This window comes from Staurois parvus, unplaced genomic scaffold, assembly GCF_062004578.1.
Source record: "Staurois parvus isolate SC_StPar_1 unplaced genomic scaffold, SC_StPar_1.0 ptg000155l, whole genome shotgun sequence".
Classification (NCBI taxonomy): domain Eukaryota; kingdom Metazoa; phylum Chordata; class Amphibia; order Anura; family Ranidae; genus Staurois; species Staurois parvus.
In genome coordinates this window covers 14,356,471-14,379,836 of record NW_028317951.1, presented here as the reverse complement: position 1 = coordinate 14,379,836, position 23,366 = coordinate 14,356,471, and the positions used below count along the sequence as shown (strand labels likewise).

Genomic DNA, 23,366 nt, shown 5'->3' with positions numbered 1-23,366 from the left:
ATCATCCACTGCCCTACTGACTGCCCTGTCCATTTTTAAGGTAGGCAGTTTGTATTTTTACAGTGACATTTGTTTTGTGATATTTTTCCACACTTCCCTTACTATTTAGTTACTAATTAGTAAGGCCTTGCTAGTTAGTTTTTTTTTCTTTAAATGGCACTGAACCCCAGTGATCTTTCACCTTTTTCATGTTGTTCTGGTAGATCTCCACCTCTCAAAGGTTGCCTACCCCTGCTCTACTACTTTGGTGTGATTCCAGCATGACTTTGGCCCCATAGAATATGCAAACCACTTCAAAGTAGCATCAAAACACTATCCAACTTGTACTAGATAATCGTAAATTCAGATCAAAATTGGATCAAAGCAGATTACTTTTTACAAATTTCCTTCTCTATCCATAAGGATCTACTAGCTCAAACAAGCCCGTCTAATGCTTTTCTTCTTATTTTTGACAACTTTGTCTTATAGAGGAACGATACTCTAAGGAGCCTAACGATGACAGGCAACAAAATAGGAAACAAAGGAGCTATGTTCTTTGCTGCAATGTTACAAATCAACTCAACACTTGAAGATCTGGACCTTGGAGACTGTGACTTGGTAAGTTAAAAAATTGCAAAGTGTCCTTTCTTTTCTGTTTAGTTAAGCCCAGATCTAGCAAATACTTTTGAATATAGGGATGGGTTAAAATATGTGATGTGTGTGTTTCTGAATATGCCCATCCTGTCACATGTCACTATTCCAGGACAGTAGGCATAAATCAGCTGCCAGGGAGAGTGCTACGAAATAGACATAAGAGCTCACCTGCTGACTTTTGACCAGAAGTCAACATTTGCATATGGTTAAAGTGGAACTAACCCCATCAATTTAATGGCTTAAAAAAACAGTTACATTCCCACCATGCTGAGAATGCTAACTTTTACATTTGTTTGTGACTTATCCAAACTGTCAAACCATCAAAGTGCTGGTGTCATAATGTGCAACACCATGACAGTTGCAGATCACACAGACTAAAATAGCAGCTTCCATGGCTGAAAGGGATAGGAGGGTTTAGTTCAACTTTAGGGCTCCATGCACTTTGGGCGTTTTAATAACACTGGTAATGTTAGCTGTGTAAAGTCACGTTAAAAACGTGAGTTTTTCAGGGGTTTTTTTAGAATTTTTTTGCATTAGAGTTTTGTTGTATTTTTTTGCGTTTGTATTTTTTAGCCCCTGGTCACATGAAGCCCGACTTTCAAATTGTGCGACTTACAGTGAAGTTGCACAATTTCAAAGTCACGTGAAGCGCCGATTTCAGGCGCAATTTGCAAGACATCTGAAACAGGTCACAATTCACTAAGCGGTATCTTACCGTATCCGAGTATGCAGTAATATTCACTAAAAAAACTCTACTAAAACACCGCATGGGTTATTTTATCAAGTCATGCAGTATATTAGTAGTGAAAACCATGCATTATTGTGTCAGCTGTCAGCGGGGATCCCCACTGACAGCTGAATGCAAAAGAAAAAATGCTGGCAATTAAAAAATAATTTAAAAAACGGCGTGGGGTCCCCCCTCACGCCAACATTTTTCACAAAAATGGCATGGGGTCCCCCCAAAATACATACCAGACCCTTAACCAAGCATACAGCCCAGTAGGTCAGGAAAGAGGAGGGGACAAGCGAGCACCCTCCCCCCTCCTGAACCATGCCAGGCCACATGCCCTCAATATGGAGGGGGGGGTGCTTTGGAGCAGGGGGCTCCCCTCCCCAAAGCACCTTGTCCCCATGCCTCTTCCCCACAACCTTGGACTGTGGTTGTGGGGGTCCGCGGGCTGGGGAATTATCGGAAGGGGGACTCAGATCCTGGCCTCCCATACTCATTCACATGGGGGGCGGGATCTGGGGGCCCCCTTGTTAAAGGGGTCTTCCAGATTCCGATAAGCCACCCACCAGCAGACCCCCACAACTACAGCCCAGGGTTGTGGGGAAGACGCCCTTGTCCCCATCAACATGTGGATAAGGTGCTTTGGGGGGAAGACCCCCAAAGCACCCCCCCCATGTTGAGGGCATGTAGCCTGGTATGGTTCAGTAGGGAGGGGGCGCTCGCTCATCCCCCCCCCTTTCCTGACCTGCGAGGCTGCATGCTCGGATAAGGGTCTGGTATGGATTTTGAGGGGGGACCCCCACGCCATTTTTTTTTTAAATTTTGGCGTGGGGGTTCCCCTCAAAATCCATACCAGACCCGAAGGGCTTGGTACGGCAATTCTTTCTCTTCATTCAGCTGTCAGTGGGGAACCCCACTGACAGCTGAAACATTAACACATGGTTTTCACTACTAAAATACCGCATGACTTGACAAAATAACTCATGCGGTATTTTAGTAGCGCTTTTTAGTGAATTAAAACTTTTTTTTTTAAAAAATGCTATGCGGTATCCTACTGCATACTCGGATGTGGTAAGATACCGCTTAGTGAACTGTGTCCCTTTACAGATATCTATGCAAATCACACCAAAAGTAGTGCATGTACTACTTTAGAAATCGGTGTGGCTTTGACCAAGTCGGTACCGATATGACAGCTCCAATTGCAAAAAATAGGGTGCGACTTGGCATACAGTTTGTAAGTTGCATGGCTTTCAAATCGCATATCAAATTGCACCCAATGTGACCGTTTTATTTTTTGACCCCAAAATTTTTTTTATTTTTCCGCTAAAAAAAAGTCCAAAAACACCGGTTTGCAGCGATTTACCATGTTTTGCCCCGTTTTTCATCGTTAGAGCATTTTTACAGCTAAAAAACTAATCTAGAAACCCACTAGTTCTGTTTTTTTTCCAGCCAAAAATGCCCCTGCCAAAAAATGTTGATTACAGCCTATGTGTGCATGAACACATAGGATTTCATGCTGGGGGGTTTACTGGCTGTAGAAAAAAATTTCAAAAGCCAAAAACAGCAGCTGTGAAAACATCCAGTTTGCATGAGGACTAAGGCTGGCCATACATTATACAATTTTCTTGAGGACTTTGCTTTAGATTTACCAAAAACCATATATGAGGTCAAACCTTTACAACATTTTCAGCTGTATCCAAGTAGGCAGGCCCTTGCACTACATATTGAAAACGTGTAAATAAGTGAGCACCTTCTATATAGTAGCAGCTGTACACCAAAGGCACCATATAAAACCTTCCAATACACAATAATACACAAAAAGGTGCAGCGCTAGAGTACGAATAAATGAACATATATATACATGTATAAAATCATGCAAAAACCATAAAGTGATGCTGTGCACTCATATATATGCCACTGTACGGTGGCTAATATAATGTGAGGAAAAAACTGCTGTGTCCACAGATAAGTCCAACGTGAAGATGTGAACAAGATCTCAATCGATCCATAGACTTCCAAACAACATAGACTGTGCACGTGGTGAGACAGTGAGGATACAGATTACGCACTCACCAGATGCGCAACCTTTATGCGCCTTTATATATTATAGAGACTTCCAATATGTCATCAGAGGTCTGGTCAGGTCTGGTCAGGTCCCCTTCGTTATCCCATACTCTGCATACAGCCTTCTCATTAGGTGATGACCACTCTGTAGATGCACCTGGCTCCCAGAGGAGCTTAAAGGCAGATTCTAGTCCATTTGATTCATCAAAAGCCAAATTCAAAATCTGGCCTAGATGGTGGTCGAAGCCATTTATTTGCTGGCGGTATCTTGTGTAATCAGACAAGAATCCAGGTTAGTAGACTCCTGTTATAATCTCTACTCCGGTTTTTTAACTCCACTTTGTCAAAGGTCCGGCAAACAAAATACAGGCAACACTATTGCACTACATAGTTGAAGGTAAATCTAAAGGAAATTGGGCAGAAATTGGACAGAAAAGTGTATAGTGTATGGCCAGCCTAAGGCTAGGTTCACATATGTGTGGGTGGTGCAGCTGCGGATCCGCATGAAAATCCATGCAGCCGTACCACCCGCACAGAGGAATGCGGACCCGCGGGCAGTTGCCATTAGTTCTAATGGCACGCCGCCTGCACTGGAAAACGCAACCGTACTGGAAACCGAGGTTCCCGTGTGGGCTGCATTTTCAGAAGTGCAGGGACTTCCCTACGCTTCACGGGGCACGGGAGTCTATTCAAATGAATGGGCTCTCGTGCCCGCGTAGAACACAGCCCGCACGGCAGTATATATGCGAACCAGGGGTTACTGTGTTGTTTGGGTTGTTTTGGATAAATGAATGCACCTGAAACAGCTCATTGAGACGATTATATAGGTGCCACTTTGTTTAACTGCTTGGGGAATGATTGCTTGAATATAATGTTTCACTTATGGCATAACATGGAATGCAATGATATACAGTATATCTATTAATTTTCCCTTTGATAATGTTATAGCTGTAAACAAACATTGCTTCTATATTGTTCACTTGCAGGAAAAGTCTAGTTAAACATGTTAATATATGATGAAGAATGCAGATTAGCTAGCACTACACCTTATAAGTGAAAACAAGGGACAATTATAATATGGTGTGTACATCAGTGGAATGACAGTCTGCCTGTGGGCCTGATTGTTTAGGGACCATCAGATCCTTCCTTGTATGTTCAGCTTTAGGAGTCATTCAGATCATAACACGCAGCAATGCTGATATTTACAAGCTATTTTAGATTTATTTTAGTATATCTTTGTTGTATGTGTTATGTTTTTTGTATAAATTTGCTGTATGTCTTACAGGGAATTCAAAGTTTAATAGCCTTGGCCACTGTTCTACTTAGAAACAACTCAATCAAGTCTATTAATCTAAACCGTCCTTTGTTCTATGTGCTACAGGTATGTGATTTTATACAACACATTTTAAATTCTGCTCAGAAAACTGTTACATCATGCAGTCTTATGCACACTAACATATCCATTACCTTTATTTGGCTTTAAGGAAGACACAACCATTCACATATCGCTGATGCTAAAAACAAACAACACTCTTCAAGAGCTCCATTTGTCTAAACATGAAATGACAGATTTTGGACTTGAGCGACTCTGTGAAGCCTTGCACAAAAACACTGCGCTGAAATATCTTGATCTCAGCTGGTATGGGTTTTGTATATAATTGGAAATCTGTCATCTCAATGTAATTATTTTTTAACTGTGTTGAGTAGGCCTCACCTTGTGAACTGGATAGAGTTAGAAAGGGATATAAAAACCAAAGAAAGATTTTAGGTTTTTGTATAACTGAAAAAAGAAAAAGTGGGAGTGGGGGGGTTCAATTTAAAAACTAACAGGATGGACTTACTGTTACTATACAGTGCTGCTTATTCTTATTAACCGCTTTCCCACCACTCTATAGCAGATATACTGTTACAGGGTGGTAGGGGTGCACAAAATCGCGCAAGCACTACCTGCGCCGCCATGCGCGGCTTTCAATCACCAGGTCCCAGACAGTGATTATCCGCTGGCACCCAGTGATTACCGAGCATCCTCCCTGTCAGCTCTGGCACACTGCTTTGGATGACACTCTTTGCGCACAGTTAACCCTTTGATCGCCCCTCCTGTTAACCCCTTCCTGCCCAGTGCCATTTGTAGTGTCAGTGCTTTTTTTTTTTTTTTTAGCACTGATCACTGTATTGGAGTCACTGGGGATGTCACTGACACCAAGCCAGTTCCTTCCAGTGTCAGACTGTCTGCTGCAGTCCCGCTATAAATCACTGGTTGCCACAATTACTAGTAAAAAAAAAAAAAGTTCCATTATCTATACCGCCATTTGTAAACACTATAACTTTCATGTAAACCAAATAATTTACATGTATTGGGATTTTTTAGCAAAGACATGTAGAAGAATAAATTTTGGCCTAAATTTATGACGAAATCTGATTTTTAAAATTTTTTTACTAGATATGTTTAATAGCAAAAAGTCAAAAATTTTGGTTTCTTTCCTCAAATTTGTTGGCCTTTTTTTATAGCACAAAAAAAATTAAAAATGCACAGGTGATCAAATACCACTGAAAGAAAGCTCAATTCGTGGGGAAAAAAAGGACATAAATTTTATTTGGGTGCAGCGTTGCATGACCGCGCAATTGTCAGTTAAAGTAACACAGCGCCGTAACGCAAAAAAATGGCCTGGTCAGGAAGGGGGTGGGGTGGGGGGAAATTCCTCAGGTGGGCAAGTAGTTAAAATGAATGTATAAAATCAAAACAAGGGGAGGAGAGGCTGGTTACGTGACCTATCAAACTAGTGACCAGCTCTCCTCCAATCATGAAATTTTTTCTGCGGTCATAAGCGGAGGGAGTATTCCATAGGACACTGCTGTCTCCACACCTGTGCCTGCATTTTATGAATGGGCTATGAAATGCAAACCACTGTATCAACTATAAAAGGATAGTGGGCAGCAATATCAGCTTTGCACTAAAATTTAGCTCTTCAAGCTGGCCATACATAGAGATTTAAAACAAACATATTTTTACATCCATACTATAATCTCCCGCTGTGGCTTACTTATTTTGATAGCTGACCCCACCAGCTGTCAAAATACGCAAAAAGTACCTTCATCTCATTGGATACTGGTGCTGTTGAGCCAATAATTTTAGGCCTGGCTCCTTTGATTTTTCAGTCTAGAGATATTGGGCAGGTCGACAGTGTTGCCAGCTTAAGTGTGGAGATGGAGACCTACAGTTCTGGAGTAAGTGAACAGGAAGCAGTTCAGATCCTGCTGGTGGATCTGCAAATAATTCACCATGTAAAACAGATCAAAGCTGCTGAATTTGATGGATCACTGGCATTTTAATCAATCCCCTTATCTCTAACAGTGAAAGTACACTGGTACTCAACACTACAATGCTTGCACTATACACAAACATCCTTTTTCTCCAACTACTGAGCATTAGGTTACAATATAACATACAGCCTCAGTATGTATGGTATTTTGGTCTGGCCATAGATGGGTCTGGATTGTAGCTACAAAAAAAAAAAAAACTTTTGATGTTTATTCCAACATCCATACACTTTGATTAGAATGGCGGAATCCTCCCCGCTCTGTCTTTGCATTCTGATAGTGGGGAGACTTCCCTTCTGTCAGTGTACACTGATCAGCACTGCTGGCTATAGCTAGTGGTGCTGATCAAGTGGGGAAAATTCAACAAGCTGGTTGTATAGAACTCAATCAGTAGATCGAGCTCTGTACAACCAGTCTGCCTACAAATGGATCAAAATTTGACAAGAATTTGGAGAACCAATCAAATTTTGATGCATGTATGACCAGTCTAAGCCATACTGTATGCCGATACACTGCATATACATATACCACCCTCTAAAGTTCACAGAATTCCTAATATATAGCTCATGTGTGATTTATGGCAATGCTAAATGACAATGCACTTCACTGTATGCAAACTGCAGGCTTCTTTTAATTGATAAATATGTTTATGATTTATTCCTCTAGTAATAAAATCAGCCGCGATGGAGTTAAGTGTTTAGCCGAATTGCTAAAGACAAATACCACATTGGAAATCTTAGACTTGACATCAAACAGGATGGAGGATGAGGGTGCCATCCACCTCGCTGAAACCATTCATACATACAACAGCGGTCTCAAGGCGTAAGTATAGCAATGCGAACATTCAGGGTTGTATTTACCATAATGGTACTTTAGGCAAAGAGCATTCTTTCCTGTGCAGTATCCGTAGCATCTCACGAACACATCAGCAGTTATTCTTCTCTGAATGGACTGGTAAAGATACTGACAACTACAGTTAGTCTTACTACAATTACTAAGTTGCTGTTTGCCATTGTAAAATATTGGCTAGTTTAAACAAACAAAAAAAAAGAACCACTCTTTATTTGGTGTGTTTACTATGCATCCTGCAGGTTTCTTTGCGCATCTTTTCTGAGCGTCTTGTTTGGCAATCACATGCTTATAACTCATTGGGACTACATGTCCCATCATTCTTTTCCTATCGCACAAGTGCGCCCCTGTGTTGTTTAACAAAATCACACTGCCTGCACCGACACAGGTAGCCAGAACTACCCACACAAGATTACGCAATTCCCTTCCTTCAAGGGAAGTGATTGATAAAGGCTCCAGAGGTACTGACCCAAAAGATGCTCTTCTGTCACTTCTCCTGGAGGAAGAGCGGAGAGTGTATCTTTGCTTGTATGTCCTTTTTGGATGCCTGAGCCTGACAGTGCAGCCATTGTGATCCCTGCAAGGGAAAGGAGAAATCATGTAACAGGAAAGTGGGGAGGATAAAACAACTCTATATAAAAAAGCAACATCCATAGTAAGTCATCACTTAAGCATTGGAACAAAATAAATAAATAAATATACTTTTTTGGCCATACTTCTTCTCTAGGTCCCAGAAGTGCACACCTCACCTACAATGATTTCACAGAGTCAGTCCAGGCTCTGCAGGGATCCCAACAAAAATGTCGGGATCTGCCCAGATGCCTGGATGAGCAGCTGGCTCAGCCTCTTAGCAAGCCACTAGGAGCCTGAGCCAGCCGCTCCCACCCTCTCCACAGCCCAGTGCTCCAGGAGGGGCAGAGCAGAGAGTCGGCGGCTGACAGTCACTGCTCTGTGTTCAGAGCACATAGGGGAGTATGGTTATTTATTTTTTTCAAATCCTGCTCTTCTCTTTTAATATCACTTTAATGCAATAAGACTATAAATGATACTATTTAAAATGCTTCATTCTTTTTCATATTACCATGGCTATATTGTTTCTTTTATTGTTCTTTTTAGATTGGCAGTTGTGAGCAACAATATTACTGGGCAAGGCCTAAAGATTCTGGCGGCTGCAATCCAAGCAAACACAAGTTTAGAATACATTTACATATGGGGAAATGTGCTGGATGAATCTGCCTGTGTGGTATGTGCTTTGTTATTTATGGTACATATATAAACATACATAAAATAAATATCAAGTATGCCTAGAAACAAGTTCCATTTCACCTTGCAGCAGTAGCAATTTGGAGCAATTTTGACCCTGAAGGAATTGGGTGCGCTATGACTTTACAAGTTAAATGTAAAAAAAATATATAACAGGAAGAGAGAGGAGAGCTCTCCAGAGTTAAGGACATTTTCTCTTAGCTGTCACCAGAAGAGGTGTCCCCGTTGGAAGCTTTCCCTTCTATTCCTGTTTCAATGACAACGTAAAATTTTGGATTTTCCAACACTTTTACTCCAGGTGACAATGGTCATCAGGACAAATAGGGATAACTGGGTCAATTCACTAAAGTCAAATAGAATGTTCACTTTGCATGGGAATTATCCCCAGAGCTTAAAGTGATTCTAAAGGCTTATTTTTTTTAAAATAACAAACATGTCTATATTTACCTGTTGTGTGAAGTGATTTTGCACAGCCTGGATCCTCCTCTTCTTGAATCCCCCTATAGTGCTCCTGGCCCCTCCCTCCTGTCGAGTGCCCCCACAGCAAGCAGCTTGCTATGGGGGCACCCACTGCTCCATGCATCCATTCACACATGAGGCTGCGGCTCAGACCCACCCCCTCTCTTTTCTCATTGGCTCCCTGGCTGTGATTGACAGCAGTGAGAGCCAATCACTCCCGCTTCTGTCTCAGCCAATAAAGAGAAGGAGTCCTGGGATAGCCAAGACTCCATTGCACATCGCTGCATCGAGAGGGGGCATAGGTGAGTATTAGGGAGGGCTGTGGGAGTTGCTGCACAGAGATTTTTTTTACCTTCATGCATAGACTGCATGAAGGTAAAAAACCTTGAGCCACTTTAGTAAATGAGGTGGTTCTCTGCTGACCTCCATCATCCTATCATGTGCAAGCAAAATTGCATTTTTTTTCTTTCCTCGCACATAATTAGGTATTCTTTGCAAAGTGAAATTCCAACACATTCCCTAAACTCCGGGGAAATTCTGATGCAAAGTGCAACTTCCCTTACAAAGTAGTCTTTTTGCCTGTAGTAAACCTAATTGAATTGCCCAAACAGGAATGCAGATTTTAGTTAAATGCTCACAGGGCTTCTAAACTATTTATATTGTTCCTAAATAAAAACATTTGGCTTTAGATATTGTTGTATACAAATGCATACTGATCTATCATGCTTATTTAACTGCTTCCGTGCCACCATATAGCATAAATACTGCTACAGGATGGCATGGGTGCACAAAATCATATATATACTCGGTGGTCGCCAAGTATTACTGATGGGGGAGAGAACTGTGTATAAACACAGACCTCTTCCCTGTCAACTCCTGCACACTGCTTTATATGGCTCTGCATTGCCGTGTGCCTACAGTGAAACACACACACAGCACACATAGTAGAACAGCACACAGTTAACCCTTTGATCACCTCACACATTAACCCCTTCCTGCCCAGTGCCCTTAGTACTGTGTCAGTGCTTTTTATTATCACTGAATTGGTGTCACTGGGGATGTCAGCAACACCAATTCAGTTCCCCCCGTGTCAGAATGCCTGCCGCAGTCCCGCTATAAGCCGCTGATCACCACCATTACTAGTAAAAAAGAAAAAAATCCAGTATCTATACCGCCATTTGTAGATGCTATAACTTTCAAGTAAACCAATTAATTTACACATATTTTTTTTTTTTAGCAAATACATGTAGCAGAATATATTTTGGTCTAAATTTTTGATGAAATTTGATTTTTTACAGGACATGTTTAATAGGAAAAAGTCAAAAATATTGTTTTTTTCTCAAATTTGTCGGTCGTTTATGGTTTATAAAGCAAAAAATAAAAACGCACAAGTCATCAAATACCACCAAAAGAAAGCTCTATTTGTGTGAAAAAAAAGGACGTTAATTTAATTTGGGTGCAGCGTTGCATGACCGCGCAATTTTCAGTTAAAGTAACGCAGAGCTACATGGCAAAAATGGCCTAGTCAGGAAGGGGGGTAAGTCCTCTGGAGGGCAAGTGGTTAAAATATTTTTCACACATACATACACATATATTTATACACACTGTACATATTTTTTTCTATTCTCTTTCTTATTCTTTCTAAAGCCATTTTAACTTTGATTAATTAATTTAAAGCTGAACTACAGGAAACCTAACAATGCTCTTTTTCATGGGGGCTGCACTGACACTGCAAGGTTTAACTGGCCACTTATTTCTAGGGGACTTGGTAAAGCAATTTTGCTTATCTGATCCTCTGCTCCTGCTGGCTCCTTTGTGCTGCAAGACCGCTCCTGAGATCCTCTTCGCCCATATACTCTAGTGTCTAAGGTCCGCTGATGTCATCAAGACCAATGGTGGTGATTATAGCCCAGCACTGGATGTAAGGATGCTGAGGAACAGTCTACTGCCAGCACAGTCCAGTCCTCTCCTGTCTACCAGGGGAGGGGACAATCTGGTAAGTTAATGCTTGCAGTGAGGGTGCAGCCCTGCTACAAGAGAGAGTTTTTAGGTTTCCTGCAGATGGGTTTCAAATGTCAATTGGTGACTTGACTAAAATAACCGTTTCGTTCATATTCCAAAAACTTCTAGTTTGACAGCATGTACACAAGTGTAGAACTGGGATCGACTGCTGACTTCTGATCTAATATACTGGTAAATGAGTGCACTACAGAACTTGCACACTGTTGTACCAATACCATTTTAGGAGTTCCTTTTGTATTGTATAACAGTGTCAAAAACAAAATCACAAAAGTCCAGTGATGTTTTTATATTTTATTAATCATCATCCAAAAAAACATAAACAGTGTCGCAATCCACTGATAATGCAATCATGAGTGAAAAAATACTGAATAAAGTGAAATGAAATAAAGTGAAATAAAATTAAGTTGAAAAGTCCAAAAATTAAATGTGATATTGCATGCAATCACACTTGTGCCACATAAGAGTCCTTAATCAATCTGTGACTTTGACATTTCTTCTAATGATGTGATAAAATATTTTCTGTGCAATCCACCAATCATAAATAATGTGTACACCTTCACCGGCTGTGCTCTCACCTGGTGTATATGACCAAACCGTTGAGTGAGGTCATATAGAGCTTGTTTCCCTTTAATTGGACTTGGGAGGAGGATGGATGGAATTATTCCTCTTCTCAGTAGGGGTCTCCTTACTTCCTTAGAGTTTTTCCTCCATAGGTATAAGTGCCATAAAGAATATAGTGCCTTATCTTCTTTTTAAAACATTTAATAAATAAAGTAGTGCACTCACATGAAATACATGTTAAAATCGCTTTAAAATGTTGAAATTTGAATCCACAGTGTGTTTTTAAAACTGCAGTATACTTGCTGCGTGTGTTTCCTTAAACGCTGTGATGTCAGAGCCCCTCCCCTACACGTTACGGAACCAGGTGAAGTGGCTTCATTAGGTGGAAATGATTGGACGACACAACGCTCATTGATTTATATAGGGAGCATCATCATCACACTTCATTAATCATCAACATATTCTGCACCCCAGTGCAACATGAATTTTTCAGTAAGATACTACAGCCAAAGATGACCATACTTGCAAAACCTTTCAGTTTTTAAAGGGCAAATGAGCGACACAAAAGTTGGAAGGAAGCAGAAAAGCTGCTCAGGAATTATGTAATAAATGTGCTGTATTGACGTTGGGAAGGGTAGAGGTTGGTAGGCCTCCTAAGGTTGGCATTACACCTGAGCCTGTAACTGTTCCTACAGGCAGGAGCATTGACTGGATGAATGTAGCTGATCTAAGAGATCACATTTAAGGAAAAGAAATAAAACAGCACCAACTTTCTCCATCACTTGACACCCATCTACCTCTATGTATCCCACTTCCTCTTCTCTAATGCTCCTATATGTATCCCACTTCCTCTTCTCTAATGCTCCTCCATGTATCCCACTTCCTCTTCTCTAATGCTCCTCTATGTATCCCACTTCCTCTTCTCTAATGCTCCTCTATGTATCCCACTTCCTCTTCTCTAATGCTCCTCTATGTATCCCACTTCCTCTTCTCTAATGCTCCAATATCAACTCAGTGCAATACATCTATCACAGACAAGTGTGTTGTACAGGAGAGTGAACTCACTGTGGTTGAGCTAACTCACTGGGGCTGATTTAATAAAGGTAAATAGGCTGTTTACAAGGGAATTTTCTCTTAGCTTAGAGAACGAGGTGAAGCTCTGCTGACGTTCATCATCCAATCATGTTTTCTTTTTTTTCTTGCATGTGATTGGGCATTCTTTGCAAAGTGAATTTTCATCATATTCACTAAGCTAAGGGACGATGCCTTTTCAAAGTAAGCAGCCTATATGCCTTTAGTAATCAATCCCACTAAGATCACAACCTAATTATTACGTAGCCTCCCTGGCAGTATTCCCGAGTGTAGCTCGGGGTAAAGTTTCAGTACCACAAGTGGTAACCCCGAGCTACACTCGGGCTTACCATGCGGTGCTGCTCCGGGATCTGTTCTTCTCTTACCTTGTCCTGCGCTCCCGCGATGTCCCTCCTGCAGTGTCCCCTGTAATGTCCTCCGGCGGATGCCAGCATTTGTCTTCTGGGTTCCGTCCCCTTCGGCGTCGGGACGTACGGGGACGGAACGGCGGGAAATTTGAAAATGACAAAAAGTGACATTCACTAAAATAACATAGTAATACATTACTGTATCCAACCATTTCACATACATTTTGTCCCTAGTGCTTTGTCCTGTGCCCTGCCTACATTTTTACTGTTCTTTCTGCCTGGAAACTGAGAAACGTCCATGGCGTCCAAAAAGTGTCCCTTTAGGTCAAAATCGGTTTTAAACCAGCTAGAGAACAGCGATAGTAAATTAGAACTACTTGCAGAATTGAGTGATGATTCGTGGGGAAATTCGTCATCAGACACTGAAAACGATTTTGCGACTTTGCTCAGTGATGTGCGAACTTGGCGCTATATTTCAAATTTCAGTGTTTTTGGTTTGATTATATTATTGAATTAAATTTATTATTATATTATTATTTTCTATGATTTATTAAATTATAATTTATGATTTCGCATTTCAAATTTTAGCATACCCAGAATGTTTACTAGACTCTTGTTTGGACAGATTTCAGTGAGTTATTCCTAAAAATTACAGGCATACAATAAAAAAAATACATATTTCCATGCAAAAAAATTTAACGCTTTGAGCACAGAAATATGGACATAATCAGACTGCTAGGGAGGTTAACATGATGGCAGCAAACCATATCTTACACATGAGGGGGAAATGGAAACAGCTATAGCCCTCATACATCTTACTGTCTGATTTAAGCCCATGGAGCAGGCAACTCTTATACAGCTACAAGTAGTGATTTTGTGCAAAGTATAGTGCAAAACAAAATGTGGTCTAAATGTCACTTATTCTATTTAATTAGTTTATGGTAAATAAAAAACTGACTTTTTTTTCTTCTACCATTTGAGGCATTTTCAAATCTACTTTCCACTGGACGCCTGAGCAACTCCTCCACTGATGTAAAGCCATATGTAGTAGACGGGCGTGTCTATCTTGCTGAACTTTTTCATGGACTCAAAAAGCATTATTACTGGACCCCAAGTTATGGTATTGCAGATGATCCTGTGTGCAATTCTGCTCTTGCATTAAGAAATTATTAGACGTTGTAACATCTGTCACACATTTGTACATTTATACATATTTATTAACATTTATTTTGATTTAGAATATTTTAATAAAACAATCTAAAATTACAGAGTTTCTACTTTACATTCAACATACGTAATACATACAACAGTCTTTAGATTTGATGGTTTAATTGGTTTTCTACTTTTTCTTCTTCTTTCCCTTTATTTTTGCCTTGTGAGTGCTAGGATAACAATGTCCTCTCACTATTATGTGTCTACAGAGGAGCACTGTTATCACCCTAGCATTAGATGTTTGTTAGTGCTACAGTACACCTCTTCCTTTTTTCTTATTCATAACTCAGGGAAGGTGTCCTGTAGTCCTTAACCCACTTCCTGATAACATTGTTTAAGATAACAGTGCAGAATGCAAAGGACAGCACAGGATTTCTGGCAATTTATTAAACAAAAATAACAAAGAGATTCCAATAGTATATTTAAAGTTGGTATACAAAATATTTTAAAGGCAGAGGCAGCATGAAAAGTGAGTATTTACTGTCTTCTTTTATAGGCATGGCTTGCTTGAAATATGCTGGTATGGTAGCAGAGTTGCTTCAACAGACCAAAAGGGGGCAAATATGAGGTTTGTTAGTGTTTATATATACTTTAACCATTTGACGCCCTGCCAATAGCCATATGGCGTCCGGAAAAATGCACTAGCTTTCCGGGAGGCCGCCATTTGGCGTCCTCCCGCACATGCGCAGTTCGCGTACTTGCAGAGCCGCACAGCGGCGCGATCTGTCACCGGCCGTGTACCTCGGACACGGCCGATGACAGATCTGAGTATCGGCCCCGTTGCCGGTACCATGTGACCTGCTGTGACCAATCACAGCAGGTCACATGACAGTTGTATACAATGGATGGCTTCATTCATGCCATCTATTGTATACTAGTGTCTAGCTGTGAATGTTCACAGCTAATCACATGCACGTCATGTGATTAGCTGTGGCCAAATCACAGCTAAGCACAAAAAAAAAAAAAAACCCTGAATGAATCGATGTCATTCAGTTAAATGCTTGCAAAGTAATTATTTGCTATAAGCAAATTGTGTAAAAAAAAAAAAAAAAAAAAAAAAAATACTGATCACTTCCCCAACATAGTACAATGTTACTATGGTAACATTGTACTACTTTGGACATAGTGAAATATGAAAAAAAAATCTTAAAAAAAGAAAAAAAATGTAATAAAAATAAAATAAAAAATATATATATTTTTTTCACACTGTCACCAATCAGTGTCCCTGATCACCGCCATGCCAGTTATATGATGACGCTGTACTGCACTGGTGAGAGTATGTAAAAAAAATTGTGAAAATAATTTTTTTTATTTTCCGAAGAATTATGACAAAAAAAATACAACTTCAAAAAACTCGCCATGCCTCTTATGAAGTACGTCAGACTGTCTACTCTGCAAAAAGGGGTAATTTGGGGGATATCTGTACTATTCTGACATTCTTGGACCTCAAGTAATTAGATTGGCTGTCAGTACTTCAGGATTGATCAATATTCAGATCTATACCATAGTTTGTGAACTCTATAACTTTCCTACAAACTAAAAAATACATCCTAATTTGGGTTATTTTCACCAAAGACATGTAGCAGAATACATCTTGGCCTAAATTTATGAAGAACAATTATTTATTTGCAAACTTTTATAACAGAAACAAAGAAAAACTTGTTTTTTTCCCACAATTTTTGGTCTTTTTTTGTTAATTTAGCAAAAAATAAAAACCCTGGCGATGATTAAATACCACCAAAAGGAAGCTCTAGTTGTGTGAAGAAAATGATAAAATTTTAGTTTGGGTACAGTGTTGTATGACCGCGCAATTGTTATTCAAAATGTGAGAGCGCTGAAACCTGAAAAATGGCCTGGGCAGGAAGGTGTAAAATTGCCCGGTATGGAATGGTTAAAGCTGAACTGCAGGCTCAAACAAAAATAGAAATAATAAAGAAGTGGATTATGGCATCGGGCACATGCTTACCCCTTCCACATACAATGCTAGGTTAACCACTTGCCACCCTGAGGGTTTACGCCCCTTAATGACCAGGCCTTTTTTTGGTATTCGGCGCTGTACTATTTCAACTGGTAATTGTGTGGTCATGCAATGCTGTACCCAAAAAAATTTACGTCCTTTTTTTCACACAAATAGAGCTTTCTTTCGGTGGTATTTGATCACCTGTGCGGTTTTTTATTTTTTTGCATTATAAACAAAAAAAAGACTGAAAATTTTGAAAAAAAAAAAAAATATTTTACTTTAGTTTATAAAAAATATATAGTAAACTCAAAGTTAGTCATAAATTTAGGCCAAAATGTATTCTGCTACGTTTTCGTAAAAAAAAAAATCCCAACAAGTGTATATTGATTGTTTTGTGTGAACGTTATAGCGTCTACAAACTATGGTATAGATACTGCAATTTACTTCTTTTTTTGCTATACAGCGCTGCATAGTTTAACTGACAATTGAGCGGTCATGCAATGCTGTACATAAATAAAATTTATGTCCTTTTTTCACACAAATGGAGCTTTCTTTCAGTGGTATTTGATCACCTGCGCTCTTTTTATTTTTTGATTCTGCGAACACTACGGTTTTGTGTGCAATGTATCAAGTGACAGTGACCTACTGACACTGCACTTGCTGGAGGAGAAAGGGGGGGGGGGTAAGCGCAGGGGCTAAACACAGGTGCTGGCAGGTGTCGGGGCTGATCCTGCTAATGCTGCATTTTTGAGGACACTATACTAATGTGAACGCTGGTTTAGTGCTGATCTGATCAAAGATATTGATCAGTTCAGACACTATACTATCAATGGAGGTTTATTGGGTATGTGAGCATGTTCCTGGCAAACAAGGGGTTAAATGTGATTACTGGTGTACTAACGGGCAACCTGATGCTATCGGGGAGGGGAGCTAACGCTAGCTGAAGTTGCCAGCGACACTAATACAGGCGATAAAAGGGGTTAAATGTGTCCTAGAGTGTTCTAACTGTAATTGTGTAGTGCTGTCACTCACAGTTTATGATGATTCTTCTCTCTCTGGGACAGAATGTGCCCAGAGAGAGAAGATTTCATCACTTCCTGTCCTGTGTAACTGTCAACACAGGACAGGATAGGACAGGGATCGATCATCTGACTTGGGCCAGATGTGACTGGCCTAAATCGGATGATTAATCCCTCAGGGATGAAATCGGGGCAGGCACACACTCCCCCCCGGCCCACGAAAGCCACAGGAGTGCGAATCATGCATATATACGTGATTTTGCGCACAGGGGCCGCCCTGCAGCAGTAAATGTACTGTGGGCAGTCCTTATGAGGTAATAGCCATGCATTGTACCTGTTGATGACAAGACTGCCCACTGCCTGGAGCTTTGGGGAGAAGAGGACAGCTCTGGTGCCTTCTGTAACAGGGAATAGAGTAAGTAATACAGCTTCTTTCTCTACCCCCCAGAGTTTAGCTTTAAGACTACCTACATTTGCTTGTGCTGCTTCTTCCAAAAGGTGGATAGGCAAGCCTGAGCTAGTTATGTCATAGATTATGGCTGTTCAAAAGTCGGCCTCCCAGTGCTTGCCAAGAGGTATTTACGAAAATATATATCATATACATATCTGTAAATTCTCACAAATCAGTAACAGATAGTAACTTGGCACATTTTCATTCTGCCAGATAAAAGTGAAAAAAAGGTGAAAAAGTAAAGATGATGAAAAAATAAAGGTGAAATTGGTCAGATTGGTACAGCCATAGGTATGCTTCCATGCGCATTTGGTTGTTCAAAGGTATCATGCCTTTATTCAACTAAACCTTCTCTACTACTTTGCTAAAATTAATTTCAAAGATACACATGGGTCAGTGATGTGTAATTCATTTTATATCAATTTAGGAATATTTAAAACTGTAGTAAACTGTAATCTCCTTTTAAATGAAATTTATTTCATAGTCTATGTGTATAGAAACACTGAATATATTTTTTAGATGGGCACTGCCTTTTGCTGGGCTTCCTAAGCTATGATAGCTCATAACATTGCACAGTGTACCACATTTAAATAAGTGCACTTTCAGGTAAAGTACATGTACCCAGCCTGTCTAGCCCTAGTGATTTAAAGTACCCAACTCTCCCTCATCTCAGATATATAATTACCGTATTTTTCGCTCCATAAGACGCACCTGACCATAAGACTCACCTAGGTTTTAGAGGCGAAAAACAAGAAAAAAAAATATTCTGAACCAATGGACTGCAGACACAGTACAGGAGATGACCAGAGACTGCGGACACAGTACAGGGGATGACCAGGGACTGCGGACACAGTACAGGGGATGACCAGGGACTGCGGACACAGTACAGGGGATGACCAGGGACTGCGGACACAGTACAGGGGATGACCAGGGACTGCGGACACAGTACAGGGGATGACCAGGGACTGCGGACACAGTACAGGGGATGACCAGGGACTGCGGACACAGTACAGGGGATGACCAGGGACTGCGGACACAGTACAGGAGATGACCAGGGACTGCGGACACAGTACAGGGGATGACCAGGGACTGCGGACACAGTACAGGGGATGACCAGGGACTGCGGACACAGTACAGGGGATGACCAGGGACTGCGGACACAGTACAGGGGATGACCAGGGACTGCGGACACAGTACAGGGGATGACCAGGGACTGCGGACACAGTACAGGAGATGACCAGAGACTGCAGACACAGTACAGGAGATGACCAGAGACTGCGGACACAGTACAGGGGATGACCAGAGACTGCAGACAGTACAGGGGATGACCAGAGACTGCGGACACAGTGCAGGAGATGACCAGAGACTGCAGACAGTGCAGGGGATGACCAGAGACTGCAGACAGTGCAGGGGATGACCAGAGACTGCAGACAGTGCAGGGAATGACCAGAGACTGCAGACAGTGCAGGGAATGACCAGAGACTGCAGACAGTGCAGGGAATGACCAGAGACTGCAGACAGTGCAGGGAATGACCAGAGACTGCCGACCTTTGGGGAGGGAGGGGGAGCGGGTACCTGAATTTGACAGGTACCCGCTCCCACTTCCGCGGAGCTGTCCTTCCCGGGCTGGCTTCTGTGACAGCCGGGTGCCCACTGCGCATGCGCGAGAAGCGCTGCGCTTTGTGAATGGCCCGGCGCCTTCTGGGACCTGTCATGTGTCCCAGAAGACAACGGATCATTCACAAAGCGCAGCACATGCGCAGTGGGCACCCGGCTGTCACAGAAGCCAGCGCGGGAAGACTGTGCAGCGCTGGAGCGAGGAACAGGTAAGGCCCTGCAGGAGAGAACAGCTGAGCGGCTGGCCCGGTATTCTGACATGGTGGCGGCAGAAATACCGGACCGGCCGCTTTATATTCGCTCCATAAGACGCACTGACATTTTCCCCCCTTTTTTGGGGGGAAAAAAGTGCATCTTATGGAGCAAAAAATACGGTACATCATTTATGGTACCAGTTGTTATACTGACAATAGTTTTGACCCTGGCTACAGAAAGAAATCACAGCATCTATCTTTCCTACCATTTCTTCACCTAGGTAGAGCAGGGCAGTCATCCACATGGACATCCATGGTAGGAATTGACAGTTGGAGCATTAAGGGAAGATCCAGCATCATAGTGGATAGCAGGGCTGCAGAACAGATCTCCAGGCACTGTGCTAAATGGGTTTCTATGCAGAAGTGAGTCTGATTTTGCACTCTCCAGCTTTAGTAAATAAACCCCAGTGAGTCTAATAATGGACCCCATTTAGCACAGTGCCTGGAGATCTGTTCTGCAGCCCTGCTATCCACTATGATGCTGGATCTTCCCTTAATGCTCCAACTGTCAATTCCTACCATGGTAAATAAACCCCACTGAGTCTACCAGTAACAATTAGTAACACTGCCGCCACAACCCATTGCAGTCTTTCTTCATCTTCACGTGAACGGGGCTTATATTCAGGATTCACCAGGCATAGAATCTCAAAGAAAAGCGGGTACTCCATATAGGTTTGGATCATCTGGTCTATTTTATGTGATCATGTGCACTCTTCAATTTTATCTGCAGTGTCCAAGTGATCTTTCTGTATGTAAGGAACAAGACAGTGAGCAACAAAAATAAAAATGAATAAGAACTATACACTAAAACAAGCAAAAAACATACATAACATTAGTTCCCTTTACTAGTGTACTTGATTCATCTTCATCTACAGTATTGATTCTGCTCTTGACCCAGCCTCAGCATGGATATTGGTGTCTTCCTTTTGGAATTTGGTGGACCCAGCCTTAAGCATGGGTATAGATTTCTTTTGCTTTATATTTCCATACTCACATTCCTGAGATGAGGTATGGGCGAGTGTGGAGCTATGAGCCCTGCTAGCCTCATTTAGGGTAGCTGAGCTGCTGGTCACAGCAATACTCATGACCCTGAAGTCTTTAGGAAATTGTCTTAGATTCTGGTCTATTAGGGTGATAGGCACTACTATCTGTATAGCATTTTTCAGAGTGGCCATCTTCATGTTCAGACATTGCTCCAGGCAGGAGTTTATGGTTGGAGCATAATGGGAAGATCCAGGTTTCTCAGTTGTGACATCTGTCATAGTGGTCAGCAGAGCAGGCTGCTATAAGGACTCTTCTTGGGCTGCAAGAGATAATCAGTGATACTGTGGCGATCGACTCATAGCAGTCTCTATTCATCCTCACTTGAAGAATGTTTGTATGCTCACCTCCAGGCAAAGGATCTCAAAAGAAAGCAGAAGCTTCAGAGAGGTTTGTATCATTCAGTCCATTTAACATGACCATTTGCAGTTTCAAATTTATCTGCGGTGATCAATTAATCTTTATGTGAGGAAAAAAAATGTGAGCAACAAATATAAAAAAGCATAAAACAATACACTAAAACAAACAAGCATAAAATATAACCATAACATGAATTTCTCTTACCAATGTGCCGAAGTCATCTTCCTCAAAAGTAGTGGTTCTGCTCTAAAAACCACCCACTGAAACTTAAAAGTACTGGGATGCCTGCCTTTACACACACATGAACTTTAATGGCATCCCAGTCTTAGTCCGTAGGGTTCAATATTGAGTTGGCCCACCTTTTGCAGCTATAAAACAGTTTCAACTCATCTGGGAAGGCTGTCCACAAGGTTTAGGAGTGTGTCTATGGGAATGTTTGACCATTCTTCCAGAATCGCATTTGTGAGGTCAGGCACTGATGTCGGACGAGAACTGGCTCGCAGTCTCCGCTCTAATTCATCCCAAAGGTCTTCTATCGACTTGAGGTCAGGACTCTAAGCAGGCCAATCAAGTTCCTCCACCCCAAACTCACTCATCCATGGCTTTACGGACCTTGCTTTGTGCACTGGTGCACAGTCATGTTGGAACAGGAAGGGGCCATTCCCAAACTGTTCCCACACAGTTGGTGGCTTGAAATTGTCAAAAATGTCTTGGTATGCTGATGCCTTAAGAGTTCCCTTCACTGGAACTAAGGGGCCAAGCCCAACCCCACACAACAATCTCCCCTCCACCAAACTTTACACTTGGCACAATGCAGTCAGGCAAGTATGGTTCTCCTGGCAACCGCCATACCCAGACACGTCCATCGGATTGCCAGAGAAGCATGATTTGCCATTCCATGAAGCTCTCTACACACTGTTGTGCTAATCTGAAGGCCACACGAAGTTTGGAGATCTTTAGCTATTGACTCTGCAGACAGTTGGCAACTTCTGTGCACTTCAGCATGTGCTTCCCCCACTCTGTCATTTTACGTGGCCTACCACTTCGTGGCTGGGTTGCTGCTGTTCCCAGTTATTTCCACTTTGTTATAATACCACTAACAGTTGACCGTGGAATATTTAGTAGCAAGGAAATTTCACAGATGAACTTATTGCACAGGTTGCAACCTATCATAGTACCACACTTGAATTCACTGAGCTCCTGAGAGTGACCCATTCTGTCACAAATGTTTGTAGAAGCAGTCAGCATGCCTAAGTGCTTGATTTTATACACTTGTGGCCATGGAGGTGATTGGAACACCTGAATCCAATGATTTGGAGGGGTTTCCCATTACTTTCAGCAATATAGTGTAGGTATTGTCATCTGGAAATCGGCTTGTTTTCTAGTCCATTAGGATGATAGCTACTACTATTTGTACACTTTTTTTTCAGAGCAGCCCTCTTCATGTTCAGACATTGCTTCAGGCAGGAGTTGATGGCTGGAGCAAAAGGCCCTGACGCCTTCTGGAAATCGGTTTAGCTTCTAGTCTATTAGGGTGATAGCTTCCCCAGAGGAGCCTTCTTCATGTTCAGACATTGCTTCAGATAGGAGTTGAAGGCTGGAGCAGACAGACCTAAAGCCTTTTGGAAATCAGCATGTCTTCTAAACCATTAGGTTCATAGCCACTACAATTTATGCATTTTTTTCAGAGTGGTCCTCTTCATGTTCAGACATTGCTTCAGATAGGAGTTGAAGGCTGGAACAATTGGCCCTAAAGCCTTTTGGAAATCGCTTGGCTTCTAGTCCATTAGGGCAATAGCTGCTAATATTTGTGCATGTTTTTTTCCAGAGCGGCCCTCTTTTTGTTCAGACATTGCTCCAGGCAGGAGTTGATGGTTGGAGCATAAAGGGAAGATCCAGGTTTCTCAGTTATGATATCTAACACAGTGGTCAGCAGAGCAGGCTGCTATAAGGACTCCATTATTGGGCTGCAAAAGATAATCAGTGATACTGTGGCCATCGGCTCATAGCAGTCTCTATTCATCCTCACTTTAAGAATGTTTATGCTCACCACCAGGCAAAGGATCTCAAAGGAAAGCAGAAGCTTCAGAAGTCTGTATCATTCAGTCCATTTT

General features: G+C 41.6%; 1 protein-coding gene across 1 annotated transcript in view; it reads left to right on the top strand.

Annotated features, from left to right (window-relative positions):
- The window catches only part of LRRC34 (leucine rich repeat containing 34), a 28,880-nt gene extending 14,276 nt beyond the window's left edge, over positions 1–14,604 (top strand). Inside the window, exons 6-11 of the mRNA XM_089675474.1 lie at positions 469–597; positions 4,713–4,808; positions 4,912–5,066; positions 7,412–7,567; positions 8,711–8,837; positions 14,320–14,604. Of these exons, the coding sequence (XP_089531600.1) occupies positions 469–597; positions 4,713–4,808; positions 4,912–5,066; positions 7,412–7,567; positions 8,711–8,837; positions 14,320–14,511 (855 nt within the window). The 3' untranslated portion in view covers positions 14,512–14,604. The remainder of the gene's footprint in view (positions 1–468; positions 598–4,712; positions 4,809–4,911; positions 5,067–7,411; positions 7,568–8,710; positions 8,838–14,319) is intronic.
- The last annotated feature ends 8,762 nt before the right edge of the window (positions 14,605–23,366 follow it).